This window comes from Carettochelys insculpta, chromosome 22 (genome assembly GCF_033958435.1).
Source record: "Carettochelys insculpta isolate YL-2023 chromosome 22, ASM3395843v1, whole genome shotgun sequence".
NCBI lineage: Eukaryota > Metazoa > Chordata > Testudines > Carettochelyidae > Carettochelys > Carettochelys insculpta.
In genome coordinates, this window is record NC_134158.1 from 9170466 (window position 1) to 9188037 (window position 17572).

Below are 17572 nucleotides of genomic sequence, written 5' to 3' on the forward strand. Positions count from 1 at the left end.
GACAGAGTACTTTCAAGAGGCTGCAAAAATCTGTAGAAAAACTCTTGGGATCTGATCTTTTTATCTCCTATTTTCTTAAGCTTCCTTTGGCATGGAGGGCAGGGGTAGAGTGGAAGTTGAGACCTCCAATCCCATCGGGACTACCCTGGTGTTGAACATTTGGATATTGGACTAGAAGTTGAACCTCTGTAATCCAGAACACTCTTGTCTGTCAACATCCATAATCCGGCGTGGTTTTAGTCAGCTGGACAACCACTTATCACCCTAGCTGTGTGTGTGTGTGTGTGTGTGTGTGTGTGTACAGGTACACCCAAGCTATCCATCTGTGTGTGTGTGTGCGTGCGTGTACAGGTACACCCTAGCTATCCATCTGTGTGTGAGTGTGCGCGCACACCACACTCTGCCCCAAGGGGTGAGCCGCCCCCGCCTTAAGCCCTGTGCTGAGTGATCACAGGTGGGGGAGCCCCGTGGGAGCCCTGGGCCCAGCCTTGTGGGGTTCCGGGTGAAGGGAGCTAGAGGGAGGACTCGGACCCTCGGCCTTCGTGGCTCTGCGCAGTGAGGGCCTTTCCCCGCAGTTCTCTCTTGTTTCAGGGGAAGTCCCCGAGCGGCCCCGCTCCGAGCCCCCACCCTGCGCTCCGCCCCGGCCCCGGCCCCGGCCCCGGCCCGGCTGCTCCCCCCGGCCCCAGCGCGGCGCTGCCCGCCGAGAGCAGGGTGAGTTCCTCGCTAGGACCCAGGGGCGGCCGGAGCCGCGGGGGGAAGCGATCGCTGGCTGCCCCCGGCCGGCCGCAGGAAGCGAGCGGCAGCCGCTGCGGGGCCTCTGCTCCCCGGCTCCCTCCCGGGCGGGCGGGGGCTGCTGCGGGGCCCCGGAGCCCTGGCTGCAGCCGGGAGAGGGGAACCTCCAGCCGCAGCCGCAGCCGGGCCAGTCCCGCTGCTCCCCAGGAGCCGCTCCCCGGGCGGGCGCGCAGCGCCCCCAGCCTGGCCAGGGCCCTGCCCGGCCCAGCCCCTGCCCCTGCCCCTGGCCCAGGGCGGGCAGCGCTCGGGGGGAAGGTAAGAGCCCCCGGCCCGGCCCGGCCCAGACCCGGGAGCGGTGCCCGGTGCCCCCGGGCGGGCGGGCTGCAGGGGGAGGGTTCGGCCGCGGGCTGCTCCCCGCCGAGCTGGCTGCGATCCCCGCCCCGGGCCCGGGGCAGCTGCCTGGGGAGGGGGGAGCAGAGCGGGAGGCTGAAGGGGGCTAAGGGAGGGTTGGGGGCGGGGGGATCATTCCCCCATTTCTGACCCCCAGACGCCTGGTGCTCGGAGCAGGGCGGGGGGGCTCTGCCTTTCTGGGCCTCCTCCCCCCTGGACAGCAGGCCGGGGGCCGGGGCAGCGGCGCTGAGCAGGGCCTGTGGTCGTTGCAGATGGCGGTGAGCTTCGAGGAGGTGGCTGTGTATTTCACCCCGGGGCAGGGGGCGCTGCTGGGCCCCGCTCAGAGAGCCCTCTACAGGGCCGTCATGCAGGAGAACTACCAGGCGGTGACCTCGCTGGGTAAGGGCGCCCCGGCCCCTCGGGGATTAGAAGCTGTGAGATCTGCACGTCTGTCCCTGCTCAGCTGGAGGAGAAGGGAACTAGTTGCATAATGAAGTGGTTCTCAACCAGCATCCAGCTTCATGGTGGAGAGGGGATTTACAAACGGGATTCAGACGCGGCCGCCAGACAAGACCAGCATTAGATGAGCTGGGGCCTAAGGCAGACAGCTGAAGCCCAGGGCTGCAGCTAAACCTGGCCAAGGTGGCTTTGCCCTGGGTAATTGCCCTGCTCCCTGGCCCCTACCGCTGGCTTTGATAGGCAGAACGCTTGGTGTGGCAGAGGTGAGAGGGGGACTGTTGATAGCTGGTGGAGAGGGGCTTGGAGGGGAAATCCCTGGTATCACAGGCAGCATGTCCTGCAGGCCGGGGAACATTGTGTCTGCTTGCATAGTCCTGGGTGGCCCCACCCACGTTCTGCACCAGCATGGTTAGGACTGCCACTTCATGCTCATTTGTCCTGATCCCTCTGGTTCTCAGGGAGCAGGAGCAGGGTTTTGCCCTGCCTGGGTCATTCCCCCTTAGCTCCAGCTGTCAGGAGGGCTCTAGGTTCTGCCAGCTGGGAAGTCAGCAGTAATTTCACCCCTGAGCTGTGTGTTGGTCAGCGAATCCCCCAGAGTGCAGCTCCCCTGAGACCATGGGTGGTGGGCAAATGACTGGCTTGTGGAGGCTGCCCCCCCGAACCCACCCCTTCTGCTCCAGGTCCCAGCCTGCCTTGCCCAGTGGTGCCCAGACCCCATTGGTACGGTACCACTGGCCGGTGCCCCAGGCTGGCATCCGCCACAAGGGGCAGATTCTCCCAGGCAGCGTGAATCCAGCCTATGGAGCAGGAATCAGCCGGGGAACCGGGGCAAAGTCTGGTCAGGGCCATACCTGGCTCTTTGGCCATGCCTCTGATAAGAGCCGCCCTTGCCTGAGACCCCCTCTAACACTCCCTCACCCCCAGATGTCTGCTGCTCCCAAGAGATCTGAGCTACCACAGGTCCACGTTGGGTCCAGTTAAACTGAGGAAATGTTCCTAATAACCAACATTCTCCCAGTGCGCCACAGGCCCTTACCTTGCCTGATTTTGTCGCCTGTGCAGGCTTCCCCGTTCCCAAACCGGAGCTGATCACCCGGCTGGAGCAAGGGGAAGAGCCGTGGGTCCCGGATCTCCAGGCTATCAAGGAAAGGGAAAGCCCAAAAGACTCCTGCGCAGGTGAGGAGTTAGGGGAATGGAGAAGAACGTTTGGCAAGTGAAGGAAAAATCGGGGACTCCCAAAAGCTACTGAGAGTGAGAGCCTTTGGTCTGTCCCCCCTCACCCAGACCAGGGCTACAGTCAGCAGCAGGTTTAGCATCAAGGCAGAGATCAGTCATGGCTTCCCACTTGTCCTGTTAGCTGTTGGGAATTTCCCCCTTGACCTCACCTCTCTGGAGATGTTTGGGTGGACTGTGGAGGCAGAATGCAATGTCAGTTACCGTGACTCCTGTCTGGGTTCTCTCTCTCCTACCAGGTGATAGGACAGTGAATGAGAAGAAGCAGGAGAATCAGCAGCAGGAAGGTCTGGGAAAAATGGAACCTCAGGTCACATTTTCGAGTCGAGCTGAAGGGAACATTTCCCAGGGCTCAGAACATGGAGATGAGCACAGATCAGAAATGCAGCTGGGAAATTATCCCAGGCAGAAGCTGGATGAATCCATTCAAGGTGGCGGAGGATGCAAGGATGCCAAGGAAAGCCCAGTCCCACAGACAAGTCCCAATGAAGACAAACCCTTCAAATGCCTGGAGTGTGGGAAAGGCTTCCGTATCAGTACGTACCTGATTAGACATTGGAAAATCCACACTGGAGAGAAACTCTATCAATGTTTGGATTGTGGGAAAAGCTTCAGCGAGAAGTCAAATTGGAGTACGCACCAGAGGCTGCACACGGGAGAGAAACCCTACAAATGCCTGGAGTGTGGGAAAAGCTTTAGCAAAAGGTCCTACCTTATGAAGCACGGGCGAATCCACACAGGAGAGAGGCCCTATAAATGCCTGGAGTGTGGGAAAAGTTTTATGGAAAGTTCGTACCTTATTAAACACGAGCGAATCCACACGGGAGAAAGACCCTTTCCGTGCCTCGAGTGTGGGCGAAGTTTCAGGCAGAAGTCCACCCTCAATAAACACCGGAAAATTCACACGGGAGAGAAACCCCATAAATGTGCGGACTGTGGGAAAGCTTTCCGGCGGCGCTCACACCTGACTGAACATGGCAGAATCCACGCGAAGGAGAGACCTGGTAAATGTCTTGACTGTGGGCAGAGCTTCAGTAAGAGCTCAGAGCTTACCAAGCATCAAGAAATCCACAAGGGTGAGAGACCCTCGAAATAGAATGAGTGCCGGAAAAATTTGACTTCACGCGTCAGCGACCCAGAGAATGGAGAGATTCTGCCTGTGGCTGGTCCTGAATTATCAGGCATCTGCAACGCCATACAGGGGAGAAACCTCTGAGACGTTCTGTGTGTGGAAGATGTTTCAAGTGGAGCTAAGAGCAGGTGGGACATCAGAGACTCTTCCCCACACCAGGGAAATTCTCTCAGACAATAACAGCCCCATTCCCTTCTCCCCACATGCCTCAGGGGCGTGAGGCACCCAGGGGTCCAGCTGCCCATGGCTGGGGTGAGGATTCAGCAGCAGCTGGTTAGGGCTCTCTGGCTCTGCTTGGTCTGAGCAAACCCCAGGCCGAGGAGGAGACACCCCCATCAGCCCCTTGTCCTGGCTGCAGCCCTGGCTGGGCCACAGGTGGGGGAAGGAAGAGAGAAACTCCTCTGTGTACTTTCTTTGCCTGGCTGACGCTTCTTCAAACCCCCGTCCCTTCCCAGCCACGATCCCCCGGCCCTGGAGATGAGGAGGACGCTTGGCTCTGGCCTCACCTTCACTCTTGAGAAGGTCTCCATGCCTGCGTGTTTCCCAGCATCCGGGCTGGGCTCCCCCAGCCACCTGGTGATGCTCCTTCCATCCATCTGGGAGTCTGGGTCGGAGTGGGAGTAGGAGTTAGGTCTTTCCATTTGTCCCTGGCGTGGTGAAGTCTAATTACAAAACTCACCTCCCACTTGGGGTGTCTGCTGGGTGGTTGGTCTGCCTGCATGGAGGTCAGCCCTCATAAGTGACCCACTCCAGCCAGCGGGACAAACTCATAGAATCATAGAACACTAGGACTGGAAGGGACCTCGAGAGGCCATCGAGTCCAGCCCCCTGCCCCAATGGCAGGACCAAGTACTGTCTAAACCATCCCTGACAGACATCTATCTAACCTGTTCTTAAATATCTCCAGCGATGGCGATTCCACAACCTCCCTGGGCAATTTATTCCACTGTTTGACCACCTGACAGTTAGGAACCTTTTCCTAATGTCCAACCTAAACCTCCCTTGCTGCAGTTTAAGCCCATTGCCTCTTGTTCTATCCTCAGAGGCCAAGAACAAGTTCTCTCCTTCCTCCTTATGACTCCCCTTCAGATACCTGAACACCGCTATCATGTCCCCCCTCAATCTTCTCTTTTCCAAACTAAACAAGCCCAATTCTTTCAGCCTTTCTTCATAGGTCACATTCTCTCGACCTTTAATCATTCTTGTCGCTCTTTTCTGGACCCTCTCTAGTTTCTCCACATCTTTTTTGAACTGCGGTGCCCAGAACTGGACACAATCCTCCAGCTGAGGCCTAACCAGCGCAGAGTAGAGCAGAACATCTGGAGCATCTTGTCCTCCCCCTGGCTGCTTAGCAGAGGGATCGTTAGTCCCTGGTGTGTCTATCTGGGGACAGATTATCTCATGCTGAGGTTTTCCCACATTCCTCCAGGCCAAGGGACTTAGTGTTTGTACATTTTCGCCCTTTGGGGTGAGAATTAAACAGGCGATAAAAAAAAAAGAGGGAGCCAGGACAGTAAAATATGGTTGTGATATTCTCCACCTTCCTATCACCTCTGTAGTCCTCACTGATATCGAAGTGTGATGCTGCGTATGAAGCAGGCTATGGGATCGACCAGGGGGAAGGTTCTGGGCAGCTGAAATGGATTCTTCTATGTAAATATGGATCTCAGCAATGAATATGAAGTTAAGACGTTATGTTATATGCTTGTCCGTGATATGTGCTGTAAACGGGAGAACTTCAGGGGCTGGCTAGCTCTGCAGAGACAACAGCAAAGGAGCTAACCGAGGCCAGGGTGGGTGCTGAACAGACATCACCACCCATTGTCCAGCAGAGGAATTACAAGTCAATGACTCACTTGCATCAGGCCATAAGAGGGGAATCATTCAACCTCGCCTGGGCCAGCAGGGCCCATGTGACATACCAGGTGTGTTCTCCAAGCCCATGGAGCAAGAACATAAGTGTTCCATGCTTGGTCCATCTCCTCCCGCCCACAAGCTGCAAGCAAGCAGCACAATTGGAAGAAGATTAAATCATAGCATACCAGCACGGGACAGAACCTTGCGAGCTCATCAAATCCAGTCTCCTGCCCTCACAGCAGGACCAAGCTCCATCTAGCCCAGTGTGTCTTAGACTTATTGAGACCAGATATCACCAGCCGATAATATTTTTGGGCGTCACGCTTCTGAAAATTTTCTTACCAAAAAAAAAAAAGTTGTTGACAGACCAGGAAAAGAAACAAACAAACAGCAACGTATCCCGCAAAACCAAACTGAAGTCATTTAATCAGGCAAGGAAGAAGGAACATTGTAATAACAGACAATAGATACTTGGAATTATTTTTCCAGATGTCCCCGAGTTGTTCACGGAACCCCAGTGTTCCGCGGAACATAGTTGACAAAACACTGATCTAGAGCATTCCCTCCAGACGGCTTGTCCAACCAGCCCTTCAGTATCTCCACTGATGCTCTTAAGTAGCGCCAAGATTCCAGCGGAGGAGGCTGGTCCAGGTTTCAGGGACCATCTGTCAATTAAGGCCTGCACCACCAGCCGGTGGGGAGAGAAGATGGGCTTAATCTAGAGGCCGGCTTGAGAGTTCAGCCTGTGTGTTTGTATTCTGTTTTGGCCGTGACCTCTGCCTTCCAATGCCATAAAACCCATCTTGTGTAGTCGATAGCTTGGTCCTCTCCTTTCCCATCAGCGTGCTGGCAGCGTGTGGTAAGCCAGCTTGGCCAAGGCGGGCGTAGGACTGTGGTCTCGGGATGCAGTGGCGAGCCAGGTAATAAATGTGCCAGCGTATGGTGGTGGGGATGGGGAACGGGTTGTAGGGGCCTGTGGCACCAGGAGAACGTTGGGCAGAGAGGAACAGGAAGCTTGGGGACCAGGGCAGCCCCATCCTAGAGCCAGAGGGAGACAAGGAGCCTGACAACCCAGCTGTCCACCTTTCCCTCCTCCACTGCAGCCTCCTGCATGGGTGGGGCTTGCTCTGCCCCATTCCCCAACATGGATCCCTCCCACCAAAGCCAGGAGGGAATCCCAGCTCTGGGGCTGTTCACTTTGTGAGGGGCTCCCAGCCTCTCCCCCACTTGCGGTGGTTCATGTGGGAGCGGGGAGCGGCTGTGGGCTGGGACTGACCAGGGCTGGACCCTGGGGCAGGAGAAGACACCTGCCGTTCAGTTGCCCTTTGCTGTAACATAGAAGAATTGAGTTTCTCCTACTGCCAGGGGAATTGTTGTGCATTAAATAGCAGCACATGCCAAACAATGTTGCTGAGACCATTTTAGGGCAGGGGTGCTGAGCTGTGCCCCCCCCCCAAGCCTCATTTGTGCCCCAAGCTGGGGTCCCACTGAGGGTTGCTATGGCTGAAAAGAGCACCTGGTCCATCCGGTCTGGGTGAGTTGGGAGATTAGTTACAACTGGATGTGGCTGTGGTGCTCCGGGACAGTGACAGAACCCAGAGCCTCTAGGGCTGGGGGCTGGACCCCAGGGCTGGTGGATGGTGGGAACCTCAATGGTGGCAGTTGTGGGATCCCAGGGAGTGCTGAAGCTGGTGGGACCCTGGTGGAGGTCACACAAAGACCAGGGTGAGGTGCCAGCAGGACTCCCAAGGGGCTGCCCAGAGGCCGGGACACAGGGCCTATGGAGCCAGCTGCAGGACCAACCCTTGGGCATGGAGAATTGGGGTGGAAAATGTGGCGGTTCTGCAGCCCCCCCCTGCACCCCAGCTTCCCACACCTGTGACGCCAGCATTCGGCTTGAATGGCAACGCCAGCGTTGCTGTTCCATGGCCTTTGGGAAGTGGCGGGAGGCAGCGGGATGTGGCGCTCTGTGGGGAGAAGGTGGAGAACAGGCTGGGCGTGGGTCTGGGGAAGGGGTGCAATAGCGGGGGTGGGGTGAGGGCAGAGCAGGGGCAGGAAGAGATGGAGCAGCGGCTGAGGAAAGGAGCGGAGTGGGGCCGGGCGCTGGGGCAGAGGTTGAACACCCCCCGGCTGGAGGGAAGGCCGCACCAAGGCCCTCACCTATTAAACTACGGCAATTGTCATCTTTCAGTTGTTCCCCCCGGCCCCTGGGTGCTGCGCCTCCCCCACGCCAAATTCTGCCTCAGCCCCCCACGTCCCTGGGGCAGGGAGGCTCTGGACACCGGGAGGGAATATTACAGCTGACCCATTTCCAGCTGCCTGGTCCCGGTCCCAGCCCCAGCCCAACCCACCCACGACCAACCCAGCTGCCTGGTTCCAGCCCCCCCACCCCAGGCTCCTCCTCCTCCTGGCCCCCCCAGGCACATGGTGTTACCTGGCCGCACAATCTGTGGGAGACACAACAGGAGAGGGCAGGGGTTCTGGGGTGAGGTGCACTGGCCATGTGCCCTTCTCTAGCCGGAAGGAAGGGAGAAAGAGCCCCCCCCCCCCCAAAAAAAAACCAAGGTGGCCCGGGGGCCACCAGGCATATTTACAGGCAACCATGGGGCGGGGGGGAGGTCAGGGAACCAGAGCAAGGTGGTCCCAGCTGGCTTTGCTCCATCAGCTGTGGTGCATGTAGCCCCCACCCCCACCTTCTGGCCCGTGCAGCCTGCCCAGCGTGTTTGGGGGGGGGGGGGGACCTGCCCAGTTAGCCCCCCCCACCCCACGTCATCCCCTGCTTTAAGCTCAGCTGCTGAACTGCATCAGCCATTGTTTAGGTGCGGGCGGGGGTGGGGAGGATGCCACCTGCAGCGGCAAGCACTCACGAAATGCCAGCTGCAGCAACAGGGTTCTTGGGGGGCGGGGGGGTGCAGCATGGGCTGGTAGCTCAGGGTAGGTGGCTGGGCCGTGCGGGCAGAGTTAAGGAGGCCAAGGTTGGGCCCCTGCCTGTGGCCTGAAGGTGCCGCTGGGGGTGGGGGTGGGGGGGGCGCAGACCCTGTATGTAGCCTCCAGACAGAGCTGCGAACAGAGCCCCGACCGCAGCACCAGTGGCAGCTGGTGCCCAGCCCTGGCACAGGTGGTGCAGCTGAGCCGGTAGGTGCCAGGCCGGGGCTGGCGTCCTGGAAAGGCAGGGCCAGGATCCTGCGTAAGGGGGTGGCGTGGGGAACCCCCACCAGAACTGGGGCTGCTGTAGCACATCCACCACCAGTGGGAATGTGCCATCATTTGGGAAGTCCAGCAGGAGAGGGGCCAGGTGTCTAGCGAGGTGGGGCCTGGACCAAGTGCCTTCTCCTCATCTCCAGGGCAGGGGGATCCCAGCTGGAAGCGGGGTCAGGGGTGGGGGGGCTTCCACCAGGCTGAGGGAGCTTCTGGAGGAGTTTCTCTCTCCCCCTCCCCCCGCCAGGGCTGCAGTAGAGGTGAGGGCCTGCTGGGGTGTGTCGCCTCCTTGGCCTGGGGTTTGCTCAGGCCAGTCCTCACCCCAGCCACGGGCAGCTGGATCCCTGGGAGCCCCATACCTGAGAAGTGTGACTCTACCTCCCCGGCCCAATACAGGATGGGAGGATGACCAGGTGTCCTGGCCAGAATGGGACAGATGGTCACCCAGGTGCCACTCTGCTGGCGGCTGGTTGCTCCCTGGCTGCGGGAAAGGGGCAGCTGTGGGGAGCCAGGACCGGGGTAACAGCTGCGCTAGTCCAGCTCCCAGCCAGGCAGGAGCCACGCCCGTCAGGCTCTGGTCGCCCTGTTCGAGTGAAGTTGGGAAGTCACAGCTGTGCGTAGTTTCTTGCAATGGAAATCCATGTCGCCTTCTGGTTCAAAAGGGATTCCCGGCACGGTTTCAGAAGCTTGCTAGGCCTTGCAGGTCAGTCTACTTTGATATTTACTTTGGTCCAGTGGTGGGCGACCGAAATAATTAGGGGGGCTGGAGCATGTGACCTATCAAGAAAAGTTGAGGGAATTGGGTCTGTTTAGTCTGCAGAAGAGAAGACTGAGGGGGGACTTGATAACAGCCTTCCACTCACTGAGGGGAGGCTGCAAAGAGGCTGGAGAGAGGCTGTTCACGGTGGTCACGGATGGCAGAACACGGAACAATGGTCTCAAGTTGCGGCTGGGAAGGTCCAGGTTGAACATGAGGAAAAGCTTTTTCACAAGGAGGGTGGTGAAGCATTGGAATGGTCCACCCAGGGCAGTGGTGGAGTCTCCATCCCTGGAGGTGTTTAAGTCTCGCCTGGACAAAGCCCTGGTGGGGCTGATCTGATGGGGTTTGGTCCTGCTTTGGGCAGGGGGCTGGACTTGATGGCTTCTTAGGTCTCTTCCAGCTCTATTGTTCTATGATCCCAGTTTTCTTGTTCATCTCAGTCCAGTCCCTTTCAGCCTCAGCCTGGAACAGTCTCCACAGGAGATCCACTTCCTGGACACCACGGTGCTAATATGCGATGGCCACATCAATACCACCCTGTACCATAAACCCACTGACTGCTACGCCTACCTTCATGCCTCCAGCTTCCATCCCAGACACACCACACGGTCCATTGTCTACAGCCAAGCACTAAGATATAACCGCATTTGCTCCAACCCCTCCGACAGAGACAAACACCTACAGGATCTCTGCCAAGCATTCTTGAAACCGCAACACCCACCTGAAGAAGCGAAAAAACAGATCAACAGAGCCAGACGTGTGCCACGAAGCCTCTTACTACAGGACAAGCCCAAGGGAGAAACCAACAGAACACCACTAGCCATCACCTACAGTCCTCAGCTAAAACCTCTACAGCGCATCATCAAGGATCTACAACCCATCCTGGACAAGGATCCCCCACTTTCACAGGCCTTGGGAGGCAGACCAGTCCTTGCCCACAGACAACCTGCCAACCTGAAGCAAATCCTAACCAGCAACTATACACCGCACCACAGTCACTCTAACTCAGGGACCCATCCATGCAACAAACCTCGTTGCCAGCTCTGCCCACATATCTACACCAGCAACGCCAGGGCCAGGGGCAGGGGCTGGGCCGGGCAAGGCCCTGGCCAGGCTGGGGGCGCTGCCCGCTCGCCCGCCCGGGGAGCGGCTCCTGGGGAGCAGCGGGACTGGCTCGGCTGCGGCTGGAGATTCCCCTCTCCCGGCTGCAGCCAGGGCTCCGGGGCCCCGCAGCAGCCCCCGCCCGGGAGGGAGGGAACCGGGGAGCAGAGGCCCCGCAGCGGCTGCCGCTCGCTTCCTGTGGCCGGCCGGGGGCAGCCAGCGATCGCTTCCCCGCGCGGCTCCGGCCGCCCCTGGGTCCTAGCGAAGCTCCGGGCGCGCCGCAGCCCCCAGCCCCAGGCAGTGTCTCCAGCATTAAGGGGCGTCGGGCAGAGGTCCCAGTGTCAGCGGTGCAGAAAGGAGACGGGCAGGCCCCGAGGAGGGGGGCGCCGGGGGGTGTCTGGGCCGCCTGGGAATTGTTCCGGAGTCCCCAGTGCCCGCAGCACAGGGAGGAGCTGGTTCTGGTCCTTGAGAGGGGCCCGGAGCCGGCCGCAGCAGGGGACACGTTTCTGGGGGCGATCGGGCTGTGGGACACCTTCCCCTGCAGAAAGGAAGGTCCTGTGTCCGGAGCTTCCTTTGTGCTACCAGGGCCGAGCCCCAACCAGCACCTCCAGGCCTGGCAGCTCAGAGCCTGACACCATGGGAGGGGAAGAATAGAGGCCAGCAGGCAGAGCCAACCTGCTCCTTTAGGGAGTTATCTTGACTTAAAGCCTTGTCCTCCCAGTGGAGCATAGGTCATCCACTGTCTCAGGACAAAACTTCTGACTCCAGGAATACCCCAGTTGCCCTCCCATCTCAGTCGACCTTCTCCCCGTTGTCTGAGGTCTTCCTCTCTTGTGTTTTCCTTGCAGGTTGCATGCGAGAGTTTGATGCACGATGCTGGAAGACAGTTTTCTGAGAGTGTGGACTGGCCCATCTCCACTTTCTTCTCTCCGTTTGAACCTCAAGTGGTTCTTGCCCTGCTCTGTTGCAAAGCTCCTGGTTTGTGACCAGGCTACATCTACACTTACCCAGGAAGTTGACGGCTGCTACGTGTGCCAAAAAAATCAACTTTGCAGCAGTCACCTTTCGCGGCTGTCTTCATGGCAGAAGGTCGATAGGGCTGCTCCGAGTCTGACGCTGGGCCTTGAACGCGTGAGAGAAATGGCATTCCAGCAGATCGAACCTAAATCTTGCTATTGGTAATTTTGTAAAACAATCCCAGTTAAAATACAGAAACGTTTTGGCAAAATCAGCAAACACAATTCTTTGAATTTGCCCCGTCCAGGTTTCATGGCAAAACCCTTAACAACAAAAAAAAAAACCAAACCAATTTACAGCATCCGTGTACACCGAATTGTATTAAAGATTAACTCATGGGAACTCTGTATGAAATTCCTCCAGTGAAAATGTCTGCTCTCTCCAAAGCACGATTTCTTCTTCTTTTGCAACGATGAGATCAGAGCACTGGTCCACCTAACTCACAAACAATCAGAATTTTTAGGGTAGAGGAAACAGAGAAACTCATGAAAAAATTAACAGTGGCCTTTCTTCTACAATAAAACCTCAGGTTTCCAGTAACGCTGCCACTGGCTTTGAACCCACAATCCTACATTCACTGAAATTATATTCAAAACTCTGTTGTTTACTGTATTTGTTTTGTGTGCTTAGGGATTGGCTGCAGGGAGGAAGCCTGCAATTCAGGGGGGATACACTGGGACCAGAGTGGCCCTGGAGACTAGCCAGGGGCCAGGCTAGAACTCTAGAACTGGGTGGCTTCACTTCCTTCCCAAGTGGTCCTCATCTAAGTTCTTTAGCAACTCAAGTTTAAATTTGCAAGCTCCAGTTTATGTGGTACAGAAGAGCCCTAATTGTTATTTAAACCCATTTCTAACATGAATCTATACATTGAAGAGGTGTCAATTCGCCAGCAGGCTGCTTAACCCCTTTCTGGCCCTGTGTCACAGACCCTGTATGGATTCTCCCATGCTTCATGAGGTGTGATTTCTGTTTGAAACTTTTCCCACAGTCCCAGCACTTGTGGGGTCTCTCACCTGTGTGGATTCTCAGATGTAAGACAAGGGCTGATCGGTTTGTGAAGCTTTTCCCACAGTCCGAGCACTTGTGGGGTCTCTCTCCTGTGTGGGTCTTGTGGTGAGTTAGAAGACACGACCTCTGTGAGAAAATTTCCCCGCAGTCCAAGCACTTATGGGGCCGCTCTTTTGTGAGGGCAGCCTGATGTTTAACAAGGTCTGACTTCCGTATGAAACTTTTCCCACAGTCTAAGCATCTGTGGGGTCTCTCTCCTGTGTGGATTGCCTGATGGCTAACAAGGTCTGACTTTTGTATGTAACTTTTCCCACAGTCTAAGCACTTATGGGGTCTCTCTCCTGTGTGGACAGCTTGATGTTTTGCAAAATCTGATGTCCGTATGAAGCTTTTCCCACAGTCCAAACACTTATGGGGACGCTCTGCTGTGTGGACAGCCTGATGTTTAACAAGGTCTGACTTCCGTATGAAACTTTTCCCACAGTCTAAGCATCTGTGGGGTCTCTCTCCTGTGTGGATTGCCTGATGGCTAACAAGGTCTGACTTTTGTATGTAACTTTTCCCACAGTCTAAGCACTTATGGGGTCTCTCTCCCGTGTGGAATGCCTGATGTCTAGCAAGATCCGACCTCTGTATGTAACTTTTCCCACAGTCTGAGCACTTGTGGGGTCTCTCTCCCGTGTGGATGGCCTGATGTCTAGCAAGATCTGCCCTCCGTATGAAACTCTTCCCGCAGTCTGAGCACTTATGGGGTCTCTCTCCTGTGTGGGTGGCCTGATGTGTAACAAGGTCTGACCTCTGTATGTAACTTTTCCCACAGTCTAAGCACTTATGGGGTCTCTCTCCAGTGTGGACTGCCTGATGTTTAAGAAGACCTGACCTGCGTATGAAAGTCTGCCCACATTCTAAACACTGATGCCGTCTCTTTCCTGTGTGGCCTGTTTCATGTCTGTTCAAACTGTCCCCGTCATCAAGGGAGGTGTAGGGTTTTGCTCCCATGCGGCTGTTCCCTGAATCATTCAGATCCGAGCAGTTATGGAAGCTTTCCCCCTGCTCCCAGCACTGGAGGGGTTTCTCTCCAGGATGGATTATGTGGAGTGACACAAGATGTAATCTCAGCATGAACAATTTCCCACAATGGCGGCAAGGATAGACTTTCTCTTCTTTGGAATTTTTCGGCTGGCCCGTAGGATCCTTGTCTCCTTCCCCTTTAATATATTCGGCCACTTTTTTCCTTGGGGGATGTCCCAGCTGACTCTCTGAGCTGTGACAATTTTTCCAGGTTTCTCCCTCTTCCAAGCACTGGAGGAAATTCCATTCAGGTCTTCCCACAAGGGAGGCCTGTGATTCCATTACCCCAGGTGGTTCCTGATCTTTATTCTCTTCCTGCTTTATACTCCCTGTCTCATCACCTGCTGGGAGAGAGACACAAGCCAGACAGGAGTCACTGTGCTGGGGGAAAGAGGAACAGCCCCAGGGGAAAACAACACACTGAAGTGTCACAGACTGAGCCACTGCATTCTGCCTCCACTTCCCACCCGAACGCTCACAGAGAAGGAAACTCCTGCAGCTCCCAGGGCAGGGACAGCCATGAGCGATATCTGCTGACTACAGCCCGGCCCTGGGTGAGAGGAGGCAGAGCTCAGGGCACTCACTCACCCCACAGTTTTGGGATGCTCAGCTTTTTCCTTCATCTCCCAGATGGTTTCTGGGTCAGTCCTCACCTGTACCGGTGCCTCCTGGGATCTCTCTTTCCTCCCCGGCCTGGAGATCAGACACCCACGGCTCTTCCCCTCGCTCCAGCTGGGTGATCAGCTCTGGTTTGGGAACGGGGAACCCTGCGCAGGGGGGGAAATCAGACCAGGTCAGGGGTAGGGAGGGTCAAGAGAGTGTCTGCCACAAAGGACATTCCCTGAGTGGAACCTGTCCCCCGGCTGTGCTGGGAAACCCAAGAGGATGGGAGCAGGATCACTGAGCCCCTTGGGGAGATGCTGATGTCTGGACAGGTGGCGGGAATTGTGATGCCCTCACTAGGATTTCCCAGGTAATCGGGGGCCCTCCTGACACTCACACAGCTGCGCAGTTAAGACCCTGCCTTTTTCTAAACCTGCCCAGCCCAGAGCCCTGCCCGTGGCTGGAGCTAGCCCCAACGAGGAAGGTGAGCTGGGATTCTGGGACCATCGATACAGCCAGGCCAAGGAACGAATTCTGCCCCTCTGAAGTCTGGAGGGATGGGGATGTGCTGGCTGACAAAGGAGGCTTTGACACCCTGACCCATAGGGAAGGGGACAAAGGGCAGCTGTGTGCTGGAGAACCCATTCACCTCCCATCCAAATGAGCAAGTGATCAGAAAGATACGCAGACACCCCATCTCCTCCGGCTTCCCATACCCGAGGGGCCGGGACGCCCTTACCCAGCGAGGTCACCGCCTGGTAGTTCTCCTGCATGACGGCCCTGTAGAGGGCTCTCTGAGCGGGGCCCAGCAGCGCCCCCTGCCCCGGGGTGAAATACACAGCCACCTCCTCGAAGGTCACCGCCATCTGCAACGACCACAGGCCCCCGCTCAGCGCCGCTGCCCCGGCCCCCGGCCTGCTGTCCAGGGGGGAGGAGGCCCAGAAAGGCAGAGCCCCCCCGCCCTGCTCCGAGCACCAGCAAGGGGAGGGGGAAAGGTGAGAGCTCCTTGTCCCCCGGCACACGGCGCCGGGCAGGGGCTGCTCGTTCCCCACACGCCGCCAGCCCCAGGCTGCTCCAGGGAGCAGAGCTCTGAGCAGGGGACAGGGATCCCGACAGCTTCCCTCCGGGTTTCCCAGCAGCCTCTGGCCGGCCGGGTCCGGCTGCGGCTCCGGGAGTCCGGGCAGTTTTCCCAGCCCTGCCCGGGGGGACGTCTGGGGGTCAGAAATGGGGGAATGACCCTTCCTATGCACCCCCCCCCATGGGTCTTTTCAGGAAATTCATCACAGGTTCAATGTGTCCCAGCAGGGTCATCACCTGGGGTCACCAACCTGCTGCTCTCTGTGTGTTTCCTCCCCCCACCAAACACCCCTCAGCCCCACCTCCATGTTTCTCACAATCCCCTACCTGAGCCAGCTCCATCCCAGCCGTGGCCCTGCCCTGGCTGCTGGGCGACGGGACGACCTGGAGGGAAACGTGGCTCCGATTCCTCAGGCTGGGGGCGAGAGGGGGATGGGGGAGGTTACAGAAGGGGCCGGGTCCATGTCCCTCCCTGACTTTCCCCGGGCTCTCGCCAGAGACAGAGTCTCTGGGCTCTGCCCGGCTGGGAGGTAAAACCTGCAGTCGCTGTGTTACAACACAGACCCGGCCCCTCCCCTGAGACCCTTTTAGCCCCCCAGGGAGAGAGTCTGAGCGACGAACCAGAGACTCATAAAACACTAGGACCGGAAGGGCGCTAGAGAGGTCATCGACCGCAGCCCCCGCCCTCCTGGCAGGACCAAAACCATCCAGACCAGCGCTCAGCAACCTGTCACCTCGCGGCACACGTCAGCGCTTGTTATAACTTCACGGTGCACCCAGTACCTGGAACTCACCCCCCTACCCCCATCCCCCACTTCTCCACCAGAGCCAGGTACCCCCAACCCCATCCCCCTCCCCTGCCCCAGAGCCTGGCACCCCCAGCCCCGCCCAAGCCCATCCGCTACAGCCAGGCACCCCCAGCCTCCCCAACCCTTTCTCCCTCCCCTACAGCCAGGCACCCCCAGCCCCCCACTCTGACCCAATCCACTGCCACAGAACCTCCCTCTAAGTGCCCCACGGCCCAGATTCAGAGCTCCCTGCCGACCCCGCCTAGGGCACAGCCCAGGGCTGGGGGTGCCCCCAGAGGAACTGGGCCGAAGGGTGCTGATGGGTGTGGAGACAAGAGGGGCTCCCTCCCGCGGCCCAGCGATTCCCAGGCTGGGGGGTCACCGCAGAGGACGGGGTGGAGGCGATGGCCTCTGTGCGGCAGGGGAGGCTCCCCAGGGGGCCAGGCCCAGTCCCTGCGGGGAGCACCAGGGGTGACGCTCCAAGCTCAGAGCCAGGCAGCGCCTTGTCCCCGGGAGAGCCCAGCGCCAGCGTCCGGCCTGGCCCCGCTCACAGCGGGGCAGAGCTCCCAGACCGTGCACAGGGCCTGGGCCCCGTCCCCAGGGGCGACTACCCGGACCCGGCGGGGATCGCAGCCAGCCCGGCGGGGAGCAGCCCGGGGCCGAACCCTCCCCCTGCAGCCCGCCCGCCCGGGGGCACCGGGCACCGCTCCCGGGGCTGGGCCGGGCCGGGGGCTCTTACCTTCCCCCCGAGCGCTGCCCGCCCTGGGCCAGGGGCAGGGGCTGGGGCTGGGCCGGGCAGGGCCCTGGCCAGGCTGGGGGCGCTGACCGCCCGCCCGCCCGGGGAGCGGCTCCCGGGGAGCAGCGGGACTGGCCCGGCTGCGGCTGCGGCTGGAGGTTCCCCTCTCCCGGCTGCAGCCAGGGCTCCGGGGCCCCGCAGCAGCCCCCGCCCGCCCGGGAGGGAACCGGGGAGCAGAGGCCCCGCAGCGGCTGCCGCTCGCTTCCTGCGGCCGGCTGGGGGCAGCCAGCGATCGCTTCCCCCCGCGGCTCCGGCCGCCCCCGGGTCCTAGCGAGGCACCGGGCGCGCTGCAGCCGGCAGACGCTGCCTCCTGGCGGCCCCAGGCGGCTTCTCTCAGCCCTGCACAGACG

General features: G+C 58.7%; 3 protein-coding genes across 5 annotated transcripts in view; 2 read left to right on the plus strand and 1 right to left on the minus strand.

Annotated features, from left to right (window-relative positions):
• Nucleotides 1-674: 674 nt before the first annotated feature.
• On the plus strand, nucleotides 675-4030 carry LOC142024681 (uncharacterized). Its single transcript, XM_075016835.1, is given in 4 exon segments — nucleotides 675-711; nucleotides 1395-1521; nucleotides 2644-2757; nucleotides 3054-4030. Coding segments are annotated over 3 exon segments (1218 nt in total). The 5' UTR covers nucleotides 675-711.
• The window catches only part of LOC142024752 (uncharacterized), a 44299-nt gene continuing 27516 nt past the window's right edge, over nucleotides 790-17572 (plus strand). The window contains exon 1 of the mRNA XM_075016940.1: nucleotides 790-1011. The gene's annotated coding sequence lies outside the window, so the exon portion shown is untranslated. The remainder of the gene's footprint in view (nucleotides 1012-17572) is intronic.
• LOC142024793 (uncharacterized) lies at nucleotides 12181-17432 on the minus strand. Of its 3 annotated transcripts, XM_075017017.1 has the most exons (6): nucleotides 17166-17297; nucleotides 15966-16053; nucleotides 15301-15427; nucleotides 14612-14725; nucleotides 12893-14302; nucleotides 12181-12314 (listed from the first exon to the last, which is right to left on the minus strand). In XM_075017017.1, the coding sequence occupies exons 2-6, from the start codon at nucleotides 15978-15980 to the stop codon at nucleotides 12298-12300; spliced, it is 1683 nt and encodes a 560-aa protein (XP_074873118.1). In that variant the 5' UTR covers nucleotides 15981-16053; nucleotides 17166-17297; the 3' UTR covers nucleotides 12181-12297. The 3 variants fall into 3 exon arrangements, with proteins under 3 accessions (XP_074873118.1, XP_074873119.1, XP_074873117.1); XM_075017018.1 differs by lacking the exon at nucleotides 12181-12314 and having other exon boundaries at nucleotides 12729-14302; nucleotides 17166-17432; XM_075017016.1 differs by lacking the exon at nucleotides 12181-12314 and having other exon boundaries at nucleotides 12729-14299.

Coding starts and splice junctions, on each gene's coding strand:
- LOC142024793 (XM_075017018.1), bottom strand. Junction 14,726..15,300: donor CCAGGCGGTGACCTCGCTGG/GTAAGGGCGTCC, acceptor CCCCCTGCGCAG/GGTTCCCCGTTCCCAAACCA. Junction 14,303..14,611: donor CCCAGGAGGCACCGGTACAG/GTGAGGACTGAC, acceptor TCTCTCTCCCAG/CAGGTGATGAGACAGGGAGT.